The sequence below is a fragment of the Panthera leo genome, chromosome A2 (assembly GCF_018350215.1).
Source record: "Panthera leo isolate Ple1 chromosome A2, P.leo_Ple1_pat1.1, whole genome shotgun sequence".
In the NCBI taxonomy this organism is placed as follows: domain Eukaryota; kingdom Metazoa; phylum Chordata; class Mammalia; order Carnivora; family Felidae; genus Panthera; species Panthera leo.
In genome coordinates, this window is record NC_056680.1 from 143,870,418 (window position 1) to 143,898,117 (window position 27,700).

General features: G+C 46.5%; 2 protein-coding genes across 8 annotated transcripts in view; one reads left to right on the top strand and one right to left on the bottom strand.

Moving 5' to 3' along the window:
- The first annotated feature begins 452 nt into the window (after positions 1–452).
- Positions 453–11,854, top strand: IRF5 (interferon regulatory factor 5). 4 transcript variants are annotated; one of them, XM_042924204.1, is made up of 9 exons: positions 453–477; positions 5,264–5,469; positions 7,505–7,694; positions 8,112–8,176; positions 8,681–8,714; positions 8,882–9,151; positions 9,422–9,814; positions 9,900–10,018; positions 10,291–11,854. In XM_042924204.1, exons 1-9 carry the CDS (start codon positions 465–467, stop codon positions 10,537–10,539), a joined length of 1,539 nt encoding a protein of 512 aa, XP_042780138.1. In that variant the 5' UTR covers positions 453–464; the 3' UTR covers positions 10,540–11,854. The 4 variants fall into 4 exon arrangements, with proteins under 4 accessions (XP_042780138.1, XP_042780146.1, XP_042780153.1 ...); XM_042924212.1 differs by lacking the exon at positions 453–477 and adding an exon at positions 1,109–1,211; XM_042924219.1 differs by lacking the exon at positions 453–477 and adding an exon at positions 1,979–3,955.
- A 22-nt stretch (positions 11,855–11,876) lies between these two features.
- TNPO3 (transportin 3) overlaps positions 11,877–27,700 on the bottom strand; it is a 77,574-nt gene continuing 61,750 nt past the window's right edge. For all 4 annotated transcript variants that reach the window (XM_042924176.1, XM_042924179.1, XM_042924193.1 and 1 more), the window contains 5 exons: positions 26,382–26,538; positions 25,269–25,436; positions 21,478–21,590; positions 14,849–14,940; positions 11,877–13,217 (listed from right to left, as the gene is read on the bottom strand). In XM_042924176.1, the coding sequence (XP_042780110.1) occupies positions 14,880–14,940; positions 21,478–21,590; positions 25,269–25,436; positions 26,382–26,538 (499 nt within the window). In that variant the 3' untranslated portion in view covers positions 11,877–13,217; positions 14,849–14,879. The remainder of the gene's footprint in view (positions 13,218–14,848; positions 14,941–21,477; positions 21,591–25,268; positions 25,437–26,381; positions 26,539–27,700) is intronic.

Genomic DNA, 27,700 nt, shown 5'->3' on the forward strand with positions numbered 1-27,700 from the left:
GAAGGCCAAAGTTCTGATGCATCAACTAATACTGGATTTGTGAAAAACACAGGAGCCTCTAAACTATAAAGGGCAAACAATACTATCTAGAACTTATATATTTTAGTTGCTATCTAAAATTTGGTCAGTTAACTCGGAAATCTTCATTTATAAATTTTTTTTTAATTACTATAGAAAACAATGAAAAAACAAGAGTAATCCCCGAGTAAGCTGATTCCAGTGGGAATCAGACTTTAAAATAAGAATTTCATATGGGAAACCAGTGAGGATGAACTCTAGAGCTCAGAAACCCGAGGAAGGAGAGGAAGTCAAGGTAGGCTTTCCAGAGGAGGCCATGCTGAAACAAAATTCGGAGAACAGTCATTATCAAGCAAAGATCGCTCCAGGAGAAGGAACAGGACGGATGAAGTTTGGGGCCAGTGAGTGAGACCCACTTGTGAAATCAAAGAACGTTCAGAAGACAGATGGATGGTCAAGGTAGCAGTTAAGTGTGGGACAAGAGACCACGCACTGATCCTGAGAGGTCCCAAAGGCAACCAGGGAGGGAGAGCTGGGGCAGGCAGGTTGAGACTCAGAAAAAGGGACAGAATGGCTTGAGGATCCTTGTCTGCCAGCACGTCGAGGAGGGGGGTGTCCGGATCCAGGTGCCAGCAGCTTGGCCCTGGAGCGACCCTCCAAGGAGCGCGGGCGGGCAGGGAGAGGACCGAGAAGCTACCTATCGGTCGGCCCTACCGCGCCCTCGTTCGTACTTTGTTGACGGCCTGTGTCTGACCCGAACTTGAACTCCCGGAGGGCGCAGGCTGGGGAAGTTCCCGGGCCCCGCCGAGCACTTTGGCTTCGTGGGGAGGGGGTCTGGGGCTGTCAAATGACTATTTTGCGGTTCCAGATTGCCGAAGGAGCCCAGTAGTCGGTCCAGGCCACCGCTCGGCCTGCCGTTTCCCCCAGAGGCCTTGGGCAGCCCTGGGGGGCCCGGCCTGGCCCGCTCTGCAGCCCTCAGTCGCCGGGTCAGAGCCGGGGGCGCCCAGGGTGGTCCGGAGGGGCAGGGCGGGGCGCCGCCGGCGCGCAGAGGCTCGGCGGCCGCGATCCAGGGGCGGGGGCGGGTGATGCGGAAGTGCCAGGCGAGCGGGAGGCGCAGCTCCGGGAGAGCGCAGCTCGGCCCCGCCGCCCGGCCCGTGCTCCCGGGCGCAGCCACGCGGGTGCATCGGAGACAGGTAGGTCTCGGCCGCCCGCGCTCCTCTCCGCGCCCTGCGGGCACCGGCCGGCGGCGGGCGGGGAACGGAGGTACGGCGGGCGCGCGGGAGGGGTCCGCGTCCGGCTCCTCCGGGCGCTCTAGCTCCCGCGGTGGCGGGGGGCAGAGGGGGCGCCCACGGCAGGGCGTGCCCCTCCGGTCTGGCGGCCTCCAAGGTGCTTCCTACGTCCGGATCAGTCTGGGGTGCCTCACACCCGCAGCCTTCGTCCCTCAGGCACCCGGGGAGCCCGGGGACCGGCGGAGGGGTCACCGCTGTCAGGAGCCCCAAGTCAACTCTGCTCTCCCTCCGTCTCGCCGCCGCAAGGATGGGGAGCGCCCGGGCGCCCGACAGCGGTCCAGCTTGGGTCGTAGAGGGGTGAGCCCCTATTCCCCCCTTTTGCACGCTTCGCATCTCTTCCCCGGGCACCTGCCAATGACAGGAATTCGGGCAGAGTGTGTGGGAAGATGGTGTCGGGTGGAGGCGCCGTCTTTTGACTAGTGGCCGAGAACAAGAGGCACTGACCCTCGTAGCAGAGAAGAATCACGGGGCGCACTTCTTGGACTAGTTTCCTTACATACTTCCCTCGAACTTAAAAACAAAACGAGTCTAAAAGTAGAGGGAAAGTGAGATGACTGTGGCCGACGCGGGTAGAAGGTGCCCGCCACCGCGCGCGGTACTCTCTGGGCAGTCTCTGAGCAGGGGCAGGGGATGGGCGGCGGGCACGGCAGGGTGGGGGAAGAGACAGGGGGCGCCATCAGCCCGCGGAGCGTTCCAAGAGGCAGAAGCTGAGCCCGCGCCCCGGGGGTGGATCCGCGGGATTGGCCGGGGCTCCCCGCGCGCCCCAAACGGGGATAAGTGACCAGGACCTGCCAGGACGCAGGCGGGGCCGATGGAGGAGAATAGAGGGGCAGCAAGGCCACAAGCATCGTCCCGCCCTCCCTGGAACTAGCCGGTGGGGGCGCTAAGGCTCCGTCAAGTGCAGGGAGGCACTGGGAAACCACCCTTTTTTGCCTAAAGGCCTTACTTTGGGGTTTCCCCCTGCGCCCTGGCCTTCCCCTGAAGGAAGCCTAGAGAGGCATCTGGGCCTCAGCTTGTCTCGGGATGTGGTCAACTCACCTGGAGGCGGTGGGATTTAGGGTCACGCCAGGCGCAGGGAACCCTTTGCCTTAGCCCTGAACTTCGTGTGGGATTTACCGGGAGGCTGTGTGAATCAGACAGGTAGCAAGGGGCTTGCTGCTCCTCCCACTACCGGGCTGCAGAGCTCCTCCCCTAGGGGGTCCCTGGTCTCCGCAGGGTTCCGGGCTCCTCAGGTGGTTGGCTCCGGGGATTCCAGGGCCTTGGTGTGAATTGTGGGGCTTTCCTACCCCAGCAGAGGTTCCTGGGCTGCCCTTCTCGATGCTTCACTGTTACAGAATTCACCCATAAGGGCTTTCTCAGGTCCTCAGCAGCCCACACCTTTTCCTTATTTCCATGGAAACTGATGCAGGTTCTTCTGGCTTTCCCCACTCTCCGGGGCTCAAATCCTAGGTGTGGGGGCCGCAGAAATGTCACCCCAAGTCTCCAGAAGGCACACGTGTTCAGCTGTCAATGAGTCAGGGCAGACCCCCTAGTCAAGCCCCGCCTCTACTGAAAAATCAAGTCCTCCCACCGGCAGAGCACAGTGTGGATGGACTTTCTGAGAGCTGTGCTATAGCTCCTGAGGTGCCCGGGAAGTCTGGGCCACTATTTCTACCTGGAGGGAAAGTGGGACGGGGCCCAAACGCATTGAAATTCAGAACTCTTGGCATTAGGATAGTCTGAATCAGATCTAAGCCCACCTCTAGGCAGGAGGAAGCCTCGTTGGGAAACACACTGAGCCTGGGCCTGGTGCACCCGAGGCAGAAGATCTTTCTTTGGCCTGCCTGCCGGATACCCTCCCTTGGCCCTGGCTGCTTGTTATGGGAGCCTTTTCTCCATACTCCCCTCCTTAGAATACCCGAAGCGATTGTGCATTACTGCCGTGAATAATTTCAACATCTTTCTACTGAACAGCACTGCTGGGCCAGGCTAGGCGGCCGGGGAGGGAGTCACCCTAACTTCCTCCTTGCCCTGGGCAGAGAGAGGAGTAGGCCTGTCTGGTGTCCCAGCTCCATCACCCCTGGCGCAGCTGCGGGCCTGACCGTGTCGGGGGCTGGTCGTCAGGGAAGCTTGCCTTCCCCTCTGGGTCACCAGAGCTTTCCTCTGTCCACTTCACATAGCCAGAATGGCAGCTCTTGGTGGCTATCACCGGTCATTCTAGGACCACGGCCTCTCGTCTGAGGATGCGGGTGGGAGCTACAAATACAAATGTGGGTGGGGATGGGTGAGGCCATCCCCAAAGCTGTGAACCACACCAAATGTACAGTGACCGTCAGCGGGGGACTGGGGAATGGGCTACGGGGTGAGGGATTGAGAATTTGGTCTTGGGGACCCAAACGTGAATTTTTCCATGTAGCTTTCCCCCAGTTCACAGTGAGTCAGATTTCCGAGTTGTCTGTTCTGGCCACTTTCATTTCCCCTGGGGCTGGGTGGAGGCTGGTGTAGAAAGGGGAACTGAACCCTCAATCTTTTAAGGCCTGGGGGCAGGGCTGGGGGCTCTCCTAAACTCCCTGTCCTAGCCCAGAGCTGGGCACTGCCCTGAGGAGAGGCCCGCAGATGGAGACGTCTTAGCAGCGTGGAGGTGGCGCTTAGCAACCACAGCCAAAAAGGTACTGGGCAGGGAAACCGAGGCCAGGGCTCCCAGCAGGCCTGGAATGATAGGGTCCAGGCCTGAGAGATCATCTTGGTCAATCTGCCACCTAGGGCAGGCCACCTGGAAGCCCACCTGGGCGTAGGTACCCCCCAGAAACCAGTGGCTCCCAGGCCGAGCCTATTGATTGCATAGCTTTAGCTGTTAACATTTTTTTCAACCTGGGTCTAGTCTGCCTCAGTGGAGGCTGTCCAGGTATTGACTCAAACCCTAGTCCTTTTGTCACATGGTGGTGCCACAAAGGATAGCTCTTGTCCCTACCCACTAATCCAGACGCCCTAGTTCCTTCAGCCATTCCTTCCCTGACAGGCCTGCCCCCCCTTGGACCCTCGCCTGTGTCACAGCCCCAGCGGCCTTCCTCTTATGTCTGGTCTTAACCCCCCTCAGAGGAGAGAGCAGGGCTGGTCGGGGAGAAGTAGCTGGAGGACAGAAGCTTCCAACATCTGAGGTATATCAGTTGGCTGGTATTTCTCAAGTCCCACTTAAGGCTGCTGCCCTGGTGAGGCAGGAGGTAGACTGAGTGGGCTGATGGGATTTCTCTCAAGATGTCCAGGTGTGGGGAAGCTTCATCCTTGGAGGGAAACTGAGGAAGAAAGGAAGCTCTGAAGAGTGGGTGTGAAAACCCTTCCTCCATTCACATGCTGGGACTTGGTCTTTGGCCAAGTTTCCTAGAAGGGGGCATAGTGAGGGAGTTCTCCGGATAAGGACAGGGAGGGCAGAAGGGGTGGGGAGAGGAGGGGAGCAGGGTGGGGCAGGAAGAAAGCTAAGCAAGGAAGTGGCATCGGCTGCAGATGGCCTTCGGTTTGACCCCACACAGAGCTCTGGAGCGCCTGTTGCACCGGTTTGCCCCATCTGAAGCAAGGGGACTGGCTTTTTGTCCCCGTGTATCAGTCACTCACCGGCTGTGGGCTGCCTAGCCGTGGAGTGAGGCAGCAATGGGCCGCCCTGTGCCTTTTGGGCCGCTGCGGCCTCACGGCAGCTGGGGAATTGATGCCCCACCTGGTCAAGCATGCCTGGCCGGGGCACGCATGCATCCCCTCTATCTGAACCCCACCCCCTCTCCCACCTCCCAAACACAAAGCAGATGCAGTGACCCTGTGACCAGAAAGCTGACAGCTGGAAAAGAGAATTGGCCGTGAGCATCTGGGCAGACCAGAGAGGAAGAGGAAGCCAGCAAATCCCTGGCTTGGCCCCCTGCACATCTTCCTGCTGCAGGGAGCGGCCAGCTGCAGAGCTTCTGATGTCCCCCTCTGGCTTTCTCCTGCAGATCCCTTTGCCATGAACCAGCCGGCCCCCAGGCCTCCCCCTCCACCCCGCCGTGTGCGACTCAAGCCCTGGCTGGTGGCCCAGGTGAACAGCTGCCAGTACCCAGGGCTTCAGTGGGTCAATGGGGAGAGGAAATTCTTCTACATCCCCTGGCGCCATGCCACACGGCACGGCCCCAGCCAGGACGGAGATAATACCATCTTCAAGGTAAGCCCAGGATGGGGGTACTCCTGGACTTCTGATGCACCCCCTCCCTAGAAGAGGACCTCCCCATACATCTTAAACTGACCGCTGTCCCAGCTGCCTTGCTGCAGGCGACCCCAGGCTTGGACTAAGGGGATGCAGGCATAACCACCGTGTGCCTTTTTTTTTTTCTAATGGAGCCAAGAGGAGCCCCTAAAGTGTGCTTTAAAAAAAATTTTTTTTTTATGTTTATTTGTTTATGAGAGAGAGAGTGTGTGTGTGTGAGAGAGAGAGCAAGGGAGGAAGAGAGAGAGAGAGAGGGAGACAGAGTATCTGAAGCGGGTTCTATGCTGACAGCAGAGAGCCCGATACCGGGCTCAAACCCATGAACTGTGCAATCGTGACCTGAGCCTAAGTCGGACGCTTAACTGACTGAGCCACCCAGGCACCCCTGCAGTGTGCCTTTTTTTAACCTTGTGCCCAGAGCAAGGTGGGGACTGAAAGGCCCCCAGGAGACCTTCCTGTAACTCCTCCTCCTCCTCCTCCCTTTTCTTGTCACTTTCTCATCACACGAGTATGTGTGCAGTGTGCGTGTTTGGAGTGCACATAACAACTATGGATATTTTTTGCTTGTATGTTCAGTTTTCTGCATGTGTGTCTATAAAATTCAAAAATGGAATCAACCTGGAATATCCTGCACTTTTCACCATCCAACATTGGAACCAGCTTTCCTCTGCCCTAAATGCCACGTCACTTTCCGTGACCAGTGCGGGGCTTAGCAGTTTAGATATCCAAACCCAGTTTTTGGACACTTCACATTGCTTAGTGCTTAGTGTTTCAGTGTCGAAGACCCGTTGCCACGGATACCCTCTAAACTCTTACCCTTTGTACATCTTAAATGATTTTCTTTGGGATTAGTTCCTAGAGTTCAACATTGCTGCGTCGAAGAGAATCCTTATTTTTAAACATTTGGATAGGGTCTCCTTAGTCTTTGCAGGTTGATATTTACCCTTTGAAGGTTCTTTTCAAATCCGTTTCTTATTTTTGACGAGGTAACACAATTCAAAATTTAAAAAGTGTAAAATGGTTTGCAGCAAAGTCTCCCTCCCACCCCTGTCTTCAGCCACCCATTCCCTCCCTGGAGGCAGTTAGTATTGTCAGTGTCTTGTTTATCCTTCCTGAGAGATTTTTGTGCATGTGTGCAGATATGTACCTATCTTTTCTCCTGCTTTTCACAAAATCATAGGTGTATACATACCCTCTGGTACCTCGTATTTCTTGAAAATTATGACGTTAGGATATCAAAAGCCCCCCCCTCCTTTTTTTTCTTGCTGCCCACTATTCCGTTCTAAGGATTGGCCATAATTTAACTAGTTCCCATTGAGGGACATTTATTTGGGGTCTTCCGCTTTTACAAAGAGTGCTGCAATGAATAAACCTTGTTTATGTGCAGAATTTTGTGCGGATGCTTCTGTACCCCTAGGATAAATTCCTGGAAGTCGAATTGCTACGTTAAAGGGAAGAAACCTTTGTAATCCTGGTATTAGCCAACTGACCCTCAAAAATAATACCAACGGCTAAAGTGTATGGAGCCCATCCAAAGTGCAGGCACAGTTCTGAGTGCTTTATGGGCCTTGGAGTCTCTGCTACCACCCTGTGAGGTGGGCACTCTGATGAGGACATCACAGCAAAAAGAGGCAAAGTGACATGCCCCTGGCACAAAGCTGGTGGGTGGCAGTTTCCAGATTCAAACCCGGTCCCACTCCAGATCCTATGTTCTCATCCACCATTCTCCTTAGAGATTTTACCTTATTTACCCTTGCAGGAGCAGTGGATAAGATGCCTTTCAAAGCACTTGGGTTTCCTTTAGTTTCTTGGAGCCCTAAGGGCTGGGAAGGCCTAGAGTCGTATCCCTACCTTGCAGAGGGACACTCAGGTCAGGCTGTGTGTCCCTGAAGGTCTCACTGGCTCAGCAGTGACTCCCAGAGGCCAGGAGGAGCTGGGGCTTTGGTGAGGGTCGAGGTTCTCTGTGGTTGCCTTATCTTTTCTTCCTGCCCAGGCCTGGGCCAAGGAGACAGGAAAGTACACCGAAGGGGTGGATGAGGCAGACCCGGCCAAGTGGAAGGCCAACCTGCGCTGTGCCCTTAACAAGAGCCGTGACTTCCGCCTCATCTATGATGGACCCCGGGACATGCCACCTCAGCCCTACAAGATCTACGAGGTCTGCTCTAATGGCCACGCTCCTGCAGGTATCACCCCTGACCCCATGGGCCACCTAAGGAAACTGTGCGGGAAGGCCCAGGGCCCTGGGCCTGCGAGGTCATTACACCCCGGGCTTCCAGGAGTGGCCTGCGACGGACCATTTGTGAGGCCCGGGATGGCTTGGCACAGACCAGGCTTTGTGTCTATCTTGCTCACCTTGCCCTTGTTCTTGGCTCCAGTGAGTGTAGGTCTAGTGGCCTAAGGAGCTTAGTGCCATGGGGTCGGAGAGGTCCTTAGTGATTCCTGGTGGCTGTGTGGCCTTCCACCTTCCTGTTTGGGCAGCTCTCGGCAGGGAAGAAGCCACAGCAGGAGCTGCCCCATGGAGCCCTGATGGCCTTCTCCCATCTCCTCCTCCTCCTCCACTGACTGCGTTTCTGTTTTTGTTTTCTCTCCCTGCTCTGCAGAGTCACAGCCCAGTGAGGATTACGCTTTTGGTGCAGGAGAGGAGGAGGAGGAGGAAGAGGAAGAGGTGAGCTCCGGGCCACTCTTGGCAGTGTCTGCCTGCACTGACATGCTGGGCCTTGTTACGGCCTTTCTGCTGTCCTGCTCTGCTTTAGGATTAAGCGGCCCCTTTCCTCCGGGGCCCTACTGCCCTTTCTGTAGCTCTTCTCTGGAGCTTCTTCTTGGGAGTTCTGATAGGAACACAGTCAGCACCCTGAATCTCCTTAGGGTTTTGTTGGTACAAAACATGACCAGATGTCATCTGACACACCCTCAGGAGTTGGGGCTGAGTAGGTATTACTACCTGTAGAAGGCAGATGAGGAAACGGAGGCCCTGAGAGCTCACTGACCTGCCTGGGAGGGCAGAGCTGGGACTGGAGGCAGGGTCTGGCCTTGCTAAGCTGAACACTGGGGAATTGCCTTTTGTGGTGCTCATGTGTTATTTCTTTAGCATCAGATCAATTCATTAACCTGGCCTCCCTTCTCTCTCTCTCTGGCCTCTTCCCTTCTCCTTTGCCTGTCTTCTCTTCAGCTCCAGAGGATGTTACCAAGCCTGAGCCTCACAGGTGGGGCTGGGAGGTGGTGTGGTTGGGGGCCTAGAGTAAGGAGAAGCTGCAGGTACCACAGGCACCTGGGAGGGGGCTGAAGGGAGGCCCAGGGCCAAGAGTAGGTGGGCCTAGGGGGCAGTTACCAGAAGTGGCATTAAAGCTCTGTTTGCCCCCACCCTCTGTAGAAGCAGTGCAACCTGGCCCCCCCATGGCACCCTATTCCTTACCCAAGGAGGATGTCAAGTGGCCACCCACTCTCCAGCCACCTGTGGTGCTGGGCCCTCCTGCACCAGACCCCAGCCTCCTGGGCCCCACCCCTGGCAACCCTGCTGGCTTTGGGGAGCTTCTCCCTGCGGTCCTGCCGAGCCTGCAGCCTGGGTCCCTGGCTGCCAGCCTGCCCCCCACAGGCGAACAACTCCTGCCCGACCTGCTGATCAGCCCCCACATGCTGCCTTGTAAGGACCCACAGGAGAGCGGGGGGGGGGGGGGGGGTGGTGGTTGCTGTGTCCAAAAACAGTGCTGGGGGGGGGGGGGGTTGGTTTGCAAGAAGGGTGGAGGATGAAGAGCAAAGATGCTCAAGCCAGTCCCTCCTTGGGTTGGGGGGGAGATCTAAGTGGGAGAGCTGACGAGATGGCCTGGCTGCTGGGCAGAGAGCAAGTCAGTGGGCTGCAGAATGAGGCGGCACAGGGCTCACAGACTGGGTGGGCCTGCCCTCTGCCCCACAGTGACTGACCTGGAGATCAAGTTCCAGTACCGGGGGCGGCCACCCCGTGCCCTCACCATCAGCAACCCACAGGGCTGCCGGCTCTTCTACAGCCAGCTGGAGGCCACCCAAGAGCAGGTAGAGCTCTTTGGCCCCGTGAGCCTGGAGCAAGTGCGCTTCCCCAGCCCTGAGGACATCCCCAGCGACAAGCAACGCTTCTACACAAACCAGTTGCTGGATGTCCTGGACCGCGGGCTTATACTCCAGCTGCAAGGCCAAGATCTGTATGCCATCCGCCTGTGCCAGTGCAAGGTGTTCTGGAGCGGGCCCTGTGCCTCAGCCCACGGCTCACAGCCCAACCCCATCCAGCGGGAGGTCAAAACCAAGCTCTTCAGCCTGGAGCATTTTCTCAATGGTGAGGGACCCACATTATGTTCCTCCTGGCTTCCTGTCGCCCGGGAGCATGGTTCTAGCCTCTAAGGGTCTTGATCTTGCTGCAGAGCTCATCCTGTTCCAGAAGGGCCAGACCAACACCCCGCCACCATTTGAGATCTTCTTCTGCTTTGGGGAGGAGTGGCCTGACCTCAAACCCCGAGAGAAGAAGCTCATCACTGTACAGGTATACCACCATCTCCTCTCTCAAGCCCCCACTCTGCTTTGGCTTGAATATTGGGAAATCCTGGGGCTCAGCTCTTGCCCCAGGGTGGAGGCTCAGGGCTCTCTGAGCAGTGTGAACTTGGCGGCCAAAGATAATCAAGGCCCAGGGCTGTCCACACGTAACTAGCCTTTGTATGAAGGAGAAATTGGTAGCCCTTCTTCCTGATGGATGCCTCAGGCACAACTAGATTTGACAGTCCCGCCAAGGTTCTCCTGTCCCTCTTTGCCTCCCAGGTGGTGCCTGTAGCAGCTCGGCTGTTGCTGGAGATGTTCTCAGGGGAGCTTTCTTGGTCAGCTGATAGTATCCGGCTACAGATCTCAAACCCAGACCTCAAAGACCACATGGTGGAACAGTTCAAGGAGCTCCATCACATCTGGCAGTCCCAGCAGCGGTTGCAGCCTGTGGCCCAGGCCCCTCCTGTGGCAGGTCTTGGTGCTGGCCAGGGGGCCTGGCCCATGCACCCAGTCGGCATGCAACAATGAGACTGCGGATAGTGACTGGCATGGGCTTCCCAGGTGTCTGTGTGGATTCATGTGGAGGTGCAATGGCCCCAGTTGGCACCTGACTGGCTTGCAGGTCCTCTTTCTGGGTCTTCTGGAAGTGGATTTGTGCTAAGGAGAGGCAAGAGAGCTCTGTGTTCCAGGCTCTCCTCGCAGCATCTGAGGGAAGCTAGAAGCCACTTTTGCTTTCAGGGCTCAGTCTTCCTGGATGTGCCTCGCCTCTGCTCACTCTGGAGGAACTCCGCCATCAGCCCCGGTGAGCAGAGAACTCCCCCAATCCTAGGGGCCTAGCTGAGAGGGATCTGTCCCAGAGTGGCCCACCCTTGTGGTTGCCCCCCAGTTCCTCAGGCAAAAACAGTCAAGTGCTGTGGGCCATGCTCTCTCAACAGGGCATGGGCCTGATCTGATTTGGGGGTTCCCTAGTTTGAGCCTCACACCCTCCTATCTGAGACAGATATGCACATAGGTATTATACCAGATGCTTAAGGCTGGCAGCTACCTCCTTGAAAGAACATGGAATAGAAGTGGAATTTTATGTATTTTTCAGTTAATAAATATTGAAAAGATCCAGTCGCTTCCATGCTGTTCTACCAGACCCGATTTCTGATATCAGCTGGCTCTATTTCCCCTAGCACCTGCCCTCCATCTCTGGGGCCATGACACAGGGCGGGTCTGCCTTCTAGGCTGATGAGTCAGTAGGGCGCCAGGAGCACTGAACTGGCTGGCTTTGCTTTCCAGGAGGAAGCTAGCTGAAGTAAGGGTGTGGATTTTTAAATGTATGCAGCCCAAGATCCTGTCCAAGTCAAACTCTGAGTACAACCGATGTTATGCAGGAAGGTTTGTTTCGTTGGTTTCAATATTAGATAGAGCTCTGCAGTCAAGCTTATTAGCTTAAAACCCAATTACTTTAACATACTGAATGATCCTATTGATATAAAACTAAAGAAAATGCAAACTAATCTACAGTGACAGAAAGCAGATCAGTGCCTACTTGAGCATGGGGTGGATGGTAAGAGGCATGAGGAAACTTTTGGGAGTAAAGGTATGTTCACTATCTTGTGTTAATGGTTTCATGGGTGTATCCTATGTCAAAGCTTATCAGCTGTATAACTTCAATATGTGCAGCTTATTCTATGTCAAGCATACTGCAATACAGGTTTCTTTTTTTCAAAGACCAAATATTGTACTCAGTAGGTTAGGAATTAATCCATCTACTTGGGTGGCCACAGGAGAAAGAATATACGTACCACAAATGTAGCATGAGCTTTAGGGTGAACTAGAAGAATAAAAGATGCAGAATGAGCCACTCCCCTGAAATATGAAGGGTCCGTGGCACCAAGAGCAGGGGCCTGCTGTTTAAACTCCATAGGCAGCCGTCTACCAGGTAGTGGCTAAGACTGCTCACTCGTGTCGTCTAGCTGTGTCATTTCAGAGCTCTGAGGCAGTAAAAGGAAGGAAAAACAAACACTGATTAAATTTTAAAAATTTATTTCTTTTCTTTTTTTTTTTTTTTTTGTTTGTTTTGTTGCTGTTGATTTGTTCTTGAGATGGCTGTAACACCAGACAGAACAGTGCCCTCAAATCTAACACCTGTGCAGGGCTACAACTCCTTTAAAACATTAAGATCAGCTTTGGGCTTCCCTCTCCCGCCTCACCCCCCAACAAAGTCAAATAATTTCCACATTTTTTAGTAAAATACAGTTAGCCCTGTAAACACTTTCCCTCATATTTCCCACCCACCCTCCTTTTTCCCTCTCTCCTGTCTGTGGGTGAAAAATTAAAAAAAAAAAAAAAAAAAAAAAAAAAAATCTTAAAAAAACCTAAAACTCAGAATATACATTTATATCCCACTCACCCTAATTTTGGCTGATGACAACCCACTGTGGATTGGAAGTGGATTTAGAGATTGGACAGAGTCAGGGTTGGGATATACATGAATTTTGGCCCTCACAGGTCCTGGTATCACTGATGTGACCATGATATAAAACAAACAGGCTCCTCGTCTGAGCAACTCTAGAGGTGGGAAGAAACGCTGGGAGAGTGCGATAAATTTCTACTCGTTTTCGTTAAAAGAGGAGGGGGAAAGGGCAAGAAGGGAGGGTGGGAGAGAAAGAGAGGAAAAAAACAATAGAAAACCTTAAGAGAGGATCCTGACCCTTTTCTTCCAATTGCAGCGATTTCATCTGAATTCCCATTTTCCCTAAGTAAATGGTTTCTGCTTCATAAAAATTTGTACTTTTATTTTATTGTATGTGCACATGCATGTTAGCATGTGTGTGTAGGTACGTGTGTGCATGTGTGCATGTCACTGCTGCCAAGTGAACGTTTCAGTTCTGGTTTCAGTTTAGTTTTCCTTTTTTTTGTTTCCTTTTTTATTTCTTTAAAATTACTTTTCCTTTTGAAACAAGTTCACCAGGAAACCAGCTCCCCTCCCACCACACCGGACAGGCCACAGCCATCTTTTTTTTAAACCGCGCTGATTTTCCCTCACACCCCCAAACAGGAACTCCTCAGGATGGCCTCTGAAGGCTGGAGTCTCTCCCTGTCTGGCGGGACGCCCTGGTGGCGGTGAAGGCCCCTCTGCCACAATGGAGGTTTCTGATTGTGGGACACAGTCTGGTTTTTGTTTTCTTCCTGTCTTCTAATTAAAAAAGACATTCCTGACAAAAGAGAGGAAACAGTCAATAATTGTGGTCCAGGACATAGTAAGCTTCTTACAAAGTCAAGGCAGACGTTTCTCTACTTGCTCAGGTACCTCATTCTACCCTCTGCAACAAGGACTCAGTTTAAAAAAAAAAAAAAAAGAAGTTGGATGTTTTACTTGTGATTTCAAGACAGCTTCTGCTTTAACGATACAGTCTGCAGCCCTTTTCTGATTCTGAGTGTGCTGTGGAAACTAGGGAATGTATGTTGGGGGTAGAGCGAACCAACAGGTCCAGGCTGCCCACCCCAAACCAACCACAAAATATCGATTTCAGTCTGTTTATATACTGGGGTTTCATGCAAGAGTTTAGCCTGAAGGAAGACTCTGCCTGCTCACAAAATTTTAAAAACCACTGTTTTAGTCTGTATGAAAAGGTACTATGTAAAAGTATGAAGTACCATGGTTAAAAGTGAGGACTCTGGCACCACAATGTCCACACCTGAATCGTAGCTCTATAAATTACTGACTGTGACAATCACGCAAATCGTTTAACATTTGGAACCTCTATTCCCCTGTAAAATGGGACTAAAAACGGTCACTAACTCACAGAACCGCCAGAGGATTATCTTATAAAGCACTGGAAACAGTATCTGACCCACAGTAAAGGCACCATAAACGTTAGCTATCAACATTCATAGCTGTCCACTGAGAAGCCTGAGTGTATCAATGTTAGCTATTCCTGACACTGCAAAACTTGAAGATCCCAGATGATATCACTACTTATTAAAGAACCAAAGTTTAGAAATAATTTCTGGTGTGGTTAGGCACTGCTGAAGAGTCCCTTAATCTACTGGTGCATTTAATAACAGAAACCGCCAGGGAGGTGCTGCACATTCGTTGAGAATTGCCTCCTGGGAGAATAAATTCTGCCTAAGACATCAAAGGTGGGGCTTAAGAGGAGAGCTGCCTTTCTTCTCTCAGTGAAGAAATTGGCACCCAAATCCCACTACCCAGTCCTTTCTGTCCTCAGTTAAGCTTCTTGCTTTACCTCAGAACGAGTGTTAGGAAGCACATGGGAGAAAAACTGATGATCAAGAGCTAGACAAAGAGGCTTTCCTACACCTTTCCTATACCTCTGGCCTTGGTCATTTCAGCATTCAGACGATAAAAGTGATAAAAACCTGGCATTTCAGCATCTAGACTATAAACGTGGTAAGAATAAGTATCTTTGCTCATTGATCTAGAAGGTCAATTTTAGGAAAATGGTGTCAGGTAATCACAGTCGAAATAGGTCAGCACTGTTTTCACCAAGGTAGCCAGGTTAAAAAATACTTAATTCGTTTAATATACACATTTACCACCCTAAAATGTCTGTAAGAAGATTACAGGAAGATTTTTATTTATTTATTTATTTTAGCTCTTCTATAATAACTTTCCTGTGGGGGTGAAGACGGCATGCAAAAGCAGCTGACAATACTGGCTGCCTTAGCCCAAGAAAATCAGGGCCCTGCATTTCCTAGCTGTTCAGCAGTGTTAAACTGTTAAGTCCTTCCCTGACCAGCTATAGTATAAGTCCCATGATGGGCATTAAAACCTACGTCATCCCCAAGCATTCCTGACAGCCAGGGAAAAAGGTGAGACACTCACCTGGGTGACAGGCACAGTGCAGGAGTGTGAGCTATCGAAACAACCTGGTGAAGTCTCGCAAGGCCCAGCAAACTTGTTTACATTCCTCAGCACTGGAAAAGAAAAGGCAGGATGGTTCCCTGACTCAGGAGAAAGATACAATATGCTGAAAAACAACCGCAACACTGAAGTACACAGAGAAGGATCTCAGCTCTGCTTGGAGCTCTCTCTACTGTCTCTTGACTGCTTCTGATCTTTCTGTAACTCAAAGGCAAATACTAACTACTGCATATGAGAATAATTATATGCTGTATGCTTTCCAAAGAGTGTATGGAGAAAAACTGCCAAGGTTTGAATCTTGGGTCCACCGCTCTTGGGCGAGTTACCAAGCTGCTTCAGTTGCCGCATCTATTACTGACCTCATAATGTCTGGAGGATTATATCAGTTCGACACTTCGTTGAAGTCCCTGACATAAACACAAGAAAGCCAGAACTCCCAAGTAAAAAAGCAAGCATATCCACCTAAGGCTGATAATTTTAACTCTACGAGCTGAACTAAGAGACCCTGGTTTCCTCGTTCTCTTCCAAAGGCAGATTTTGTTTACAAAGCCCAGTCCAGCAACTAAGCCTCTATCAGTCATTGATTTTCTAGTTGAACAGGCTGCTCAGGGTTTCCTCCTGTGGGAGGAGAAGGGAGAGGAGATAGGAAAGGCTTAAGACATGTAGAAAGGGAGAAGGAGGAAGCAGGACTTGGTCCTTAGGCAAGCAGTGAGATGGGGTTTGAATAGCCCAATATTCATCTGACCCTGTTTTTTCAAAAGGCCTCTTTTGTCCAAAACAGTCACCAAGACATCAGTTGATGCTCGCTTCATTCTTTTGTTGTCAGTCTGCATAACCAGTGTTGGTAACTAAACACAAAGCTAAGCTAAAAACAGTGGAAAAGGAAGTACTTCCTAATACGCTCATCCTTCTGCAACCCTCTCTTTGGCTCAGAAAAACTTAGGAACCACAGACTCCCACCTAGGGTTCATCTTCAGAAGAAAAGTGCTCTCTCCTTCTCTTAACAGTTAAACACCCGGGAAGGAACTGCTAACAATGACTCCACAGAGAAGAAGGTGGAATGAGAACTATCCCCTTAGTGCCTACATCTGGATTTCCCCACCTATTATAAGGTCTGAAATATCATTATGAACCTTGATTTAGACTCCAGGATTCGATTCGACAGAATATTCTAGAAACTTTCTTCCAGTCTCTCTTCATCTTAACAATGTAATGAAAATGATGAAGTCTTCTGGGTTTATTGGAATTCTGCCATTTGTGAATTTAACATATTTCAAATACAACCATTACCTTCCTCAGTCTATTTCCAAATCAATACTGACTACAAAGGAGGTAGTTGGGGCGGCGAGCACATATCACTCACGCTTCCACTGTCACAAAGGAAAAAGATGTGTAACCCAAAAGAAGCCACTGTGAGGCATTCTATTGTAACGAACTACGATAACAGGAAACAGTTAAACCGTGGGACAGCAATGGGGACTGAAGATTCTTTTGCTATCCTAAAGCCTTATGTGTTTTAAATTCGACCCTTCTCAAACAGACAGCTTGGTTTAATCTGGAAGAGCACGATAACTCCACTCCTTGCCTCTCTTGTGACACAGGAGGAAAAGTGCCGAAACCAAAATGCAAGCACAGAGATCTGTGGTGAGCCAGGGTGAAGGAGGGGTAAGGCCAGCATCTCGAACCAGCTCAGCTCCACTCCTAGTCCTGTGGGCAAGTGCTCTGGTGTCCGGAGCTGCAGCCAAATGTTTAATGTGTCCTTCCTTGGTGATTAAGCCCAAAGAAATGAATTTTTTTAAAAAAGAAAAACGTAAAAGCCAGAAGTATTTTGTTTTCTGCCTCAAACCTTCTGGCAATTATTTTCCATCTCATTCATTTAAAATGGCCACTATTTTTCTAGGTTCTATTTTCTGGCTTCCAGTCCCACAATTCCAATCCTTTCACCATACTTCTGAATACTTTTATGGTGACCATTCCTCAAACCCCATAATCCTAGTAGCGGTTTGCTGAGAAATGCAACCCTTTTCACCCAATGTTCTGGTGCATAATGGAGAGTAACCAGGCTCTAACTAACAACTTGAGCAAGAAGACAGCCCCATACTGGCCTCTAACTCTAGTGTCCATGCTTCCTTTTATTCAACATCTTCTGACCTTGAGATCATCATGCAAGTGATAAGAGTCAGAGAATAAACACCAACATAGAGAAATGGGAAATGATGGCAGGATTTCTTCTAGTCATAATTAGTGGTGCTTGGAGACCAAGAATGATTATTGCAGAATGAAAAGCCCCAGCAGAAGCTGACCAACTAAAGATGTTAGGGAATTAATTAATTACCAGTACTATGTGAAAAACAGGCTTGGACTTGCTGAAATGAAACTGAACCAGTTTACCTTCCCTGCTAGAATGGCAAACAAAGCAACATGTTGAGGCAGGAGTTACAGGACCTCAACTTCAAAAGGGAGACTGAGTCATGCATGGAACAGAAGGTTCAAGGGCAACGTGCATACTAGAGAAAGAGAATTACTATGAGGAGGTGAGCAATCTCAAACCTTTTCTCTAGCACCTTAACATTACAACTTCTGTTCATTTCCCACCACTGTCACAGCCTACTATAGGAGGAGCTGCAAAACTTGTTCAGCGGTGAGAGATCAAGTAGGCCAAGTTGGTAGTGCATCTTCATTTCCCCCTATCACAGGGCAAAGATCACAGATGTTTTTGTTTGTAACACTGCATTGTCTGGGTTCCTTTTCCGTGCCCCTCAGTTCTCCTTAAGTTAGGGAATTCCATGACTTTTCTGACTTTCTCTATCATTCTATTTGTCACAGATTAGCCCAGATAAGGGAATACAGGTTTGGTGGAGACTTATTTTAGAATGTGTGGGTGGTTGCCTTAGAGCTGTCAGGAGACATGCTCCGGCTAGCTTTGTAAGTGCATAATGACATTCCAGCAGGTTCTTTTCCATGGAGAAAGTTAACATTCACTGATCACCTACTACGTGACAAATCTTCAGATTTCCATGTGGTATCTCATAATAACCCTTGTGAATAAGATAGGTATTACTAACCCTATTTTGCAGATGAATAAGCTGAAGTTCAGTGACAACATTCAAGCCAACAGCCTTGACTGTAAGCCTAGTCCTTTGAAGGTTCTCTCCCCAGACTCCCATTTGCTTTATGGAAATTAGAGCCAGTCTGATCCTGCTCTTCTACTGACCAATACTAGATGGAATACAGCAAAAAATAGCAGAAAGAAGCCACACTCTTTCTCCTGAGGCAGCTTGTAGGTGGAATTCTACTTCTACTGTGAAGACTCATAGTGAAAAGAACATAATTTTGTGAAGTTATCCCAGTCAATACACACCTATCTAGAAAAGGGGAAATTCCCTTCTTCTGCCAAAATGTGGCATGAAGGTAGTCACATGCTATGTTTCAGTCATGCATGTCACTTGATCTGTGGCTAAAAGTCAGTTACTTTGGGGACATGATGTTAAGACACTTAGTAAGCTGCAAAATAACATCACTCATAGGTTTGGGATTTTAACAAATTAACACAATTACTGGAGAAACTCCGGGAGATGAGAAAGTAAACCATTTTGCAAAGTAAGATTAAGAAATCAAGTCTCAGAAAAGAAAAGTAACCCCTGTACCATCGCCTAACCTTTATTTTCTTCCCCCTTTAAAAACTAGGTCTGGGTTATTTATAAAAGTATATCACATGCTCCTGAAAAAAAGTAGAGAAAGTTATGAAATAAAAAGTGAAAAGTCTTCCCTCCTCTCCGATCCTGGTCCTAGCTGTGTATCTTTCGAGAAATTTACTATGTATATGTATAATATATACAATAAAACAGCTTTTAAAAGTGCAAGTTGGGGGGTGCCTGGGTGGCTCAGTCGGTTAAGCATCCGGCTTCAGCTCAGGACACGATCTCGCGGTCCGTGAGTTCGAGCCCCGCGTCAGGCTCTGGGCTGATGGCTCAGAGCCTGGAGCCTGCTTCCGATTCTGTGTCTCCCTCTCTCTCTGCCCCTCCCCCGTTCATGCTCTGTCTCTCTCTGTCTCAAAAATAAACATTAAAAAAATAAATAAATAAAAAATAAAAGTGCAAGTTGAGGGGCACCTGGGTGGCTCAGTCGGTTAAGCATCCAACTTTGGCTCAGGACATGATCTCACGGTTCCTGGGTTTGTGCTAACAGCTCAGAGCCTGGAGTCTGCTTCAGATTCTGTGTTCCCCCCCATCCCCTGCCTCGACCCCTTCCTGACTCGAAAATAAATAAACATTAAAACAATAACAACAACAACAAATAAAAGTCTTTAGGGGCACCTGGCTTGCTCAGTTGGTGGAGCATGTGACTCTTGATCTTGGGGTTGTGAGTTTGAGCCCTACACTGAGTGTAGAGATTACTTGAAAATACATACATATCATACATGAAAATTATATTAAAAAAAATAAAGTACAAGTTTGTTCATTTATAGATGCATCAAAAAGACTATAATACTTAAACTATAAAATGTTACTGAAAGAAATTAAAAACACCAATAAATGTAAAGACATCTCATGTTCATGGACTGGAAGACTTAAATTGTTAAGATGTCAATACTACTCCAAGCAATCTATAGATCTGATGCAATCCCTATCAAAACTTCTAATGACTTTTTTTGTGAAAATAAAATAATCTACCCTAAAATTCACATGGAATCTCAAAAGACCCCGAATAGCCAAGATAATCTTGGACAAAGAACAAAGTTGGAGGTCTTACACTTCCCAATTTCAAAATTATTAGAAAGCCATAGTAATCAAAACAGTATGGTACTGACATAAAGAGATCAATGGAATAGAGGAGAGGGCCCAAAATAAATCCCTTGCATATATGCTCAAATGATTTTTTTTTTTTTTTAAATTTTTTTAATGTTTATTTTTGAGAGAGAGAGAAGAGAGCGAGCGAGCACAGGCGGGGGAGGGGCAGAAAAGAGAGGGAGACATAGAAAGAATCTAAAGCAGGCTCCAGCCTCTGAGCTGTGAGATCATGACCTGAGCTGAAGTCAGACGCTTAACCGACTGAGCCACCAGGCGCCCCTCAAATGATTTTCAATAAGGGTACCAAAGACCATCCAGTGGGGAAAAGGACAGTGTTGAGAATTCTTCTCAATCCAAAAGAACTGAAAGCAGGATCTTGAAGAGATATTTGTACACTTATGTTCATAGCAGCATTACTTACAATAGCCAAGAGGTAGAAGCAGTCCGAATGTCCATCAACAGATGAGTGAATAAATAAAATGTAGTATATACATAAAATGGAATGTTTTTCAGCCTTAAAAAGGAAGGAAATTCTGACAAATGCTACAACATGGATGAACCTTGAGAACATTATGCTAAGTGAGTCACAAAAGGACAAATACCATATGATTTCACTTGTATGAAATATCTAGAGTAGTCAAATCATAGAAACATAAAGTAGAATAATGGTTGATGGGGACTAGGGGACAGGAAGAGAGGGAGCTGTTTAATGGTTATAGTTTCAGCCTTACAAGATGAAAAAAAATTCTGGAATTGTGCAACAATGTGAATGTATGTAACACTACGAACAGCACACTTAAGAATGGTTGAATGGCTGAAACGGTAAATTCTATGGTATTTTATGACAAAATGTTTTTAAATTGTCAGTACAAGTTGGGTTATATGATACTGTTATTTTTTCCCCTGTATCATACACTTTCTATATCATCACATGCATATTCTTGCATCTTTTTTTAGTGCCTGTTTAGTTACATTCTATTAATTATTCTCTCTTGATGGGCAATTAGAATATTTCCAGTGTTTTCACTATCACCAAACCTTACTGTAACACACATTATCAGACCTATAAATCATTCCACCACTGTATGAATATAAGTCAATACCTAAAGGAGTGTCTGGGTGGCTCAGTTTGTTAAGCAATCTCACTCTTGATTTTAGCTCAGGTCATGAGCTCATGGTTCGTGAGATGGAGCCCCACGTCAGGCTCTGTGCTTACAGTGCGGAGCCTGCTTGGGATTCTCTCTCTGCCCCTCCCCGGCTCACGTACATGTGCACGCCCCCTATCTCAAAATATTAGAATTTCAGTATCTTTAGGCGTGGCGAAAATTTTCCAACTCACTGCAGCTTACATCATCTACGCTTCACAACTAATGCTTCACCTATTCACATCTGCATTCCTGACACCTGAATATGGATGAGAACAGAGAAGGACTTCAGAAAGATAAAGACAGATCTTATGAAGGGCAGTGGGCTGCTCAATGCACTTTTCTTTTGGAAGAAATAATGCTTCCACTTACCCATTAAGATCTGATACCAGTTAATACATTTGTACAGTAAAACTGATGCACACCTATACAGCATGATGATATGTCCCCCCCAGACTGGTTTCTTTCTAATGCCAATTTGTGCAATTCAATGTAAACAGACAGTAAATTGTGAGTTTACAAAGGCACACAAGAAATATACTCTTAGGTAAATTTGGTATGAGAAACAAAGATGTATTTTTTCCTGCACACCTCCAGCTTCTGTTTATATTCCTTAAAAAGACAAAAAAAAACCCCAAAACCCCACATCACTCACCTAGTGACTTGTTTGTGGAAATCTGTAAGTTGTTTGTGTGTCACTGTGACGGCTCCCACGGTTGTCTCCTTTGGCAAACCTTTCAAGGAATTCTCTAACCATCGACAAAAAGTCTGTGCAGAGAAGAGGGTTAAGAGTTATAAGAGGAGACAGGACTTACTCAACTGGACCCTACAAGTAATAACAAAGACTCACAGGTTTTTCTTAGCAGCATTAGTTCTTCCAGACTTGGAAGCAAGTAAAGGAATTAACAAAGCAGTACTATCTTTAGGCCTTTCAAACCTCTGGGGTTTGGAACAGTTTGCAAAGGAAGGCAAACCTAGACTTCCATTCAAAGAAGTAGTAGCAGGCATCATTTCAGAAAGAGCCCTTCTACTTTGGAAGTGAAGTCTTTTCTGGATGATGCTACTGCTCTATTCCTATCATTAAACTTCTGCCAGAAGTTTAATGATAAACTTTTTAATTTCAAAAAAATTAAACAGCTGCCAGAAAACTCTTTGGTGAAAAGGTCAAAGGCAAAAGTTCAGTACCACAAAAAGCAAGGGCAAAAAGTACAGTAAGTAAACATGTCAAAATTATATATACATAATATAATATAAATCCAGAGCCCTAAGGATTTTAAGGTCATCTCTCTTAGGAGAACAGTCATTTCCAGTCACTTCTTTATGATACCTACCTGTACTCTGAGTCAGAAAATTTTGTTGCTCACTCTGGTTGCTATTTAAAAGAATATTATTTACTATCTGAGCATAACCTGATAGTAACCTGTCTGCCCCTATTCCCCTTACTTCCTTCCTCTTCAAACTAATAATCAAAATTCTAGAGACTTCCTCTGGGTTCTTATTTTCAATGAACTGTTTTTCTTTGAGTCCGCTCTAATTTTTCATGCCTTTCTTAAATAGGATGTATACTTTGGTCAGTTTTCAGCAGTAAGATAACCTTTTTTATAACTAAACTTTTACATTATATATTCCCCCGATATGTTGACTTATGATAACAAACCAGAGCAAAAGTAAATATTCCATTATAAATGCTTAAGAAGTATCGCTCTCCAAATGCTGCCCCCAAGAAAGACAACACTCTACTAAAGATAAAAACACACAGGGAAAAGAGATACAGGAAGAACGCTTAATTGATAGTTTTGGCATCCAAAAATAGCCTGTGAGTTAACTACAGTACACCCCCAAACAAGAACAATAAGAAACAGAGCACCTGGGTCCATTAAGCGTCTGATTTCGGCTCAGGTCATGATCTCGAAGTTCGTGAGTTCGAGCTCCACGTCAGGCTCTGTGCTGACAGCTCAGAGCCTGGAGCCTGTTTCAAATTCTGTCTCCCCTCTGCCCCACTCTGCCCCTCCCCAGCTTACACTCTCTCTCTCACTCAAAAATAAATAAACATTAAAAAAAAAAAGAACAGTAAGAAACTAAACTAAAAAGCAAAAACTAGCTAGCACACAATGGGTTTCAGCATCATCTGAAAAATTTGGTTGGAAACAATGAATAAATTTGCCAGATGGGTATCCAACAAAGAAAAGGAAGAACAGAGGTAAGAGTTTAAATAGTTTATTCAAGTCACAAGCAAAGATGATATGCCATCTTCTACTGAAGAATTTGTGTGAATTTTGGAAACGGTATGACTATGAAAGTGCTCAAGAATGCAAATTTTCGGGTGCTTAGGTGGCTCAGTCAGTTGAGCGTCTGACTTGATGTTGGTTCAGGTGGTAATCTTGCAGCTGTGAGATGGAACTCCATGCTGGGCTCTGCTGAGCGTGCGGCCTGCTTGAAACTCTTTCCCCTCCCCACCACTCGTTTTCTCTCTCTCTCTCTCAAAAATAAATAAACTTAAAAAGAAAAAGAATGTAAATTTTCTTTGGGTTTACATCATTAGAATTTTAATCAGTTGTTGGGGTACAGGCAACCCAAATTTATGTAAGAGTTCCTTTACAAAAACTCCGTTTCAGGTTGATATTTATATAAAACAATCACTTTAAATTTCTTGACACACATTCTGTGGGTATCTATACAGTAAACTCTTAAGAGCCTATGGCTATCTGGTTTTTGTTCCTGCTTAACCTTGCTGTTCTAATTTTCTTCTTCTGTTAGCACTTAACCACATGTTTAGAAATCAAGAATGTTTTTATAAAGTTAAATTTACAAGTTTTGTTAGTTGGGAACCAAGTATATTTGTAAAAAAGTGAAAAGAGCATGCAAATTTTTTTTCTCATGTCAATGACTTCTGGAATTAAACTTGTTGGTCTTGAGGGGCCCACTGAGTACTTTCTTCAGAAAAATACAAAAATATTGCTGTATAAGATTGAAACAGAACATACTGAACAACCAGCAACAGGAACTGTAGACACTATTTTATTCCTGAAGCAAGTTCCCATGGAAGAACTGCAGAGGTATCTGATGGAACCAAAGTCACATAGAAGTCTCAGAGTTTGATATATAGGAATTAAAGTTCAAGTGGCTATTTCTGAAGTATAAATATAAAGAAAATGTTAAAAATTTATTAAGCATCTGCCCTATATATGACTGTCTTTTGTTTGATTGAGCCAAAGATCAAGTAAAGCAAATGCTAAGGCAATATACATTAATCGCTGAACTTTGGAGATGAACACATAAATTGAAGGCAGAACTTTCAGCTCAGTGATAGAGATTTTTTTAAGTTAAAATAATGTTTTTAGTGTTTACTTTTGAAAGAGAGAATGCAAGTGGGGGAGGGGCAGAGAGAGGGAGGGAGACACAGAATCTGAAGCAGGTTCCAGGCTCTGAGCTGTCAGCACAGAGCCCGATGTGGGGGCTCAAACTCATGAATTGCAACATCATGACCTGAGCCGAAGTTGGACCATTAACCAACTGAGCCACCCAGGCGCCCTTCAGTGACATGAGATTCTAACAGTAAAAGTATACTTTGTTTTGTGAAATTGCTGAAACTGAGGCTAACAACTGCCATCAATGATACAAAGTAGGAGACAACATTGAGATGTAACAGACTTAAAGGTTACAATAAACTTGTATATCTGGAATTTTCTGTGGTTCTGGAAGACAGCTAGCTCACTTTAACTAGAACCAACTATGCACTTTTCTGAACTGCTTTTATATTAATATTAAAGATTACATATCCTAGTGTACAGGGTATATATATACTTTACCACTATGCTCAAAACTTTCATGCAGTACACATAACCCCGATTTATGATCATGTGGCCCATACTGAAATTACTTGGACATTACTTGGAAATTACTTGGACATTAGGCTATCCTAAAAAAACATTCTGTGCTCAGGTGATAAATGAGCTGGTGCAAGAACTGAAACAAGATGCAAATTAATCCAAAGAAGAAACAAATCCAAGTGTACATTGTGAGCTAATTTTATATTTCTATATCCCCAAAAGCTTTGGCTAGATTTACCAAGGAAACTCATACAGTGCTATCTAAGGAGCTTGAAGTGAATTAACACTTCTCGAATAACCCGTAACACTGTATAACTGATATATGGGCATCTCACAAGTGAACAAATTTCTCAGTCGTCAGCCACATAGCTGAATTCAAAGCTTAGTATTCACTTCAGGGAATATAAACCCTATGACAGTGACACAAACATACTTTCAAAAACCTAATAATGAACTATTGGCCTTCCACAGGCCCCTTCATCTAATAAACTTAGTAATATATTGCCTAGGTTAAGCCCCATGGATATACAACAGGGCTGGTTTCAAAGTTATAGTCAGCCTCCCGAAACCAAAGTTTAGAACTGTGAGAATGGGTTCTTCATGAAAACAAGCTTACCGGCCTGTCAACCTGCATGATCTCCCAGAGCACTTCAGCCACATCCGGTAGGGTATAGGGAGGGAGACAAAAGCAGCATGTGTGGAGCAGCTGGCTGACAAGTTGCTGTCCAAGCTGGTTCATCACCTGTCCAATCAGTTCTTTCCGTAATTCAAAGTCTTCTTCGTGCTATAAGGAAGTAAGAGCAAAAGATATGTTCTAATTTCAACTTTCCACCTAGTAACTCCTCTTTCCTGGAGAAGAAAGTGTATACTTAATAGCTGGATTCAAAAACTTATTTTCTTCCTTCCTATAGTCTTTGAATATATATGTGTATATATATATACACATATATATATATACACACACGTGTATATATATACGTATATATATACACGTATATATATATGTGTATATATATATATATGTGTGTATATATATTTCTAGTATCTCAGAAAAAAATAACTTTTTATAAACTGCTTTTCATTTCTAGTTTCTTAAATAAGTAGCCCATTCAAATAGTGGCTATTTCTCCACTGCTGTTACCTTCAATTCTATTCCACATTTACCCAAATCTAACTTTGAAAATTTTGTGAACCATTTTACTACTCCAGCCAAACAGGTCTCTTAAATTGCCTAACATACTTAGAACTATCCTGACTTTCTCTGATTATGATTTATGCCCCAGTTAAGACTATCTTCCCCTCTCCAATCCATCCAAATTCTACCTATATCTAATGGCCCCACTGAGGTCCCTCTTCGTCCAGAAATTAACCCACTTCCCAACCTACTTCTGACCAAAAAGCTTTCCCTCCTCTGATCTCATAGCAATCATGACTTTTATCACTCATTTGGCAATCAAATACTACCTTCCTATTGTTATTTAAATGTTTATATCTATTTATCTTTTCAGCTAAACACTGAATGACATGGGAGGAGAAATATTTTTATACTGCTTTATACAGCTTACAGCACTTAGTAGAGGCTATAAATAGTTGATGTTTTGGTTAGTGAATGGTATGTACAAATCAAATACAGATCAAAAAGGAGAATTTGGAAATTCTCTAAGGAATAAGGAAGAGCTATGAAAAGATGATGAGCTGCAAAGTAGAAAGGTACAATGTTTCTACTTACATCATTGGCAACCCCTGTATGGATGAGGTCTCGTAGGAACCTCATGACACTACAGTTGGCATCCCGGTGGTCCAGGGTAGTAGAGGCAATGGCCCACTGCAAGATAGGGATGACCACTTGGCTCCTCAGCAAGGTAACAGGACTACGCTGAATAAACCTGGGTTGGAAAGACAGGCCAGGTATAAGTGACAGGATTAGACTCTAAAAGCAGCCAGACTAAATGGCAAAATTATAGATAGAGACAGTAAAAAAGGTCAGTGGTTGCTAGGGGTACAGGGTGAGGGAGGGCTGAACAGGTGGAGCACCGGGAATGAGGGTATTAAACTATTCCATGTGATATTATAATGGTGGATACATGCCATTACACATTTGTCCAAACCCATACAAGGTACACCATCAAGAATGAATCCTAAAGTAAATTATGGACTTTGGGTGATAATGATGTGCCAATACAGGATTCATCAATTCCAACAAACAGACCACACTAGTGGGGATGCTGACAGTGAGGAAGACTGTGGAGGTTGGGGGCGTGGTGGAGAGGTGCAGTGGGTACATAGGAACTCCCTAAACTTTCCACTCAATTTCCCGTAAGACTTTTCAGATCCTTTAACATACATGGAGAATCTCCATGAAAAAGATACTATATATTCTGAATTTATTTCACCAGGTAAGCATTTGTGTAAAGAGCATCTCTGGGGATTAGTTTTTCAAGGAAGACACACTGGGAAAACAGACACTGGAGAGCTCACCCAACAGTTCTCTCATATCAACAACAAAGGTGTTTCTAACTTGTCCAAAAACTTACCAAAGAAAGTGTTTGATATTTAATCCTGAGATGAAAGAGTCGATACTACTTTGCATTTATAAATGATAAAACATACACTACTTGTATAATTATATATAACAATTTAGTTTGAATAATTTTTAAATGATTTTATGTTCAGGGTGCCTGGGTGGCTCAGTTGGTTCAGCATCTGACTCTTGATTTCAGCTCAGGTCATGATCTCACAGTTTTGTGAGTTCAAGTCCCAAGTCAGGCTCTGTGCTGACTCTGTGGAGCCTGCTTGGGATTCTCCCTCAGTCTCTCTCAAAGTAAATAAACAAACTCAAAAAAATTAATTAAAAAATGCTTTTATGTTCACTAACTGATTTGTTTTCAATTCTTTTGTCCAGGGACTAAATAAGTAATAATATTCCTTCAGTGTTGGGAATAATATCATCAGTGTTATCGGTAAAAGGAATTTAAGCAATAATGGGGGTGGAAGGCTGGGGGCAGAACTGCAAAGTGAACTTCTAAGGCACCTTAAAATCCTAAAAAT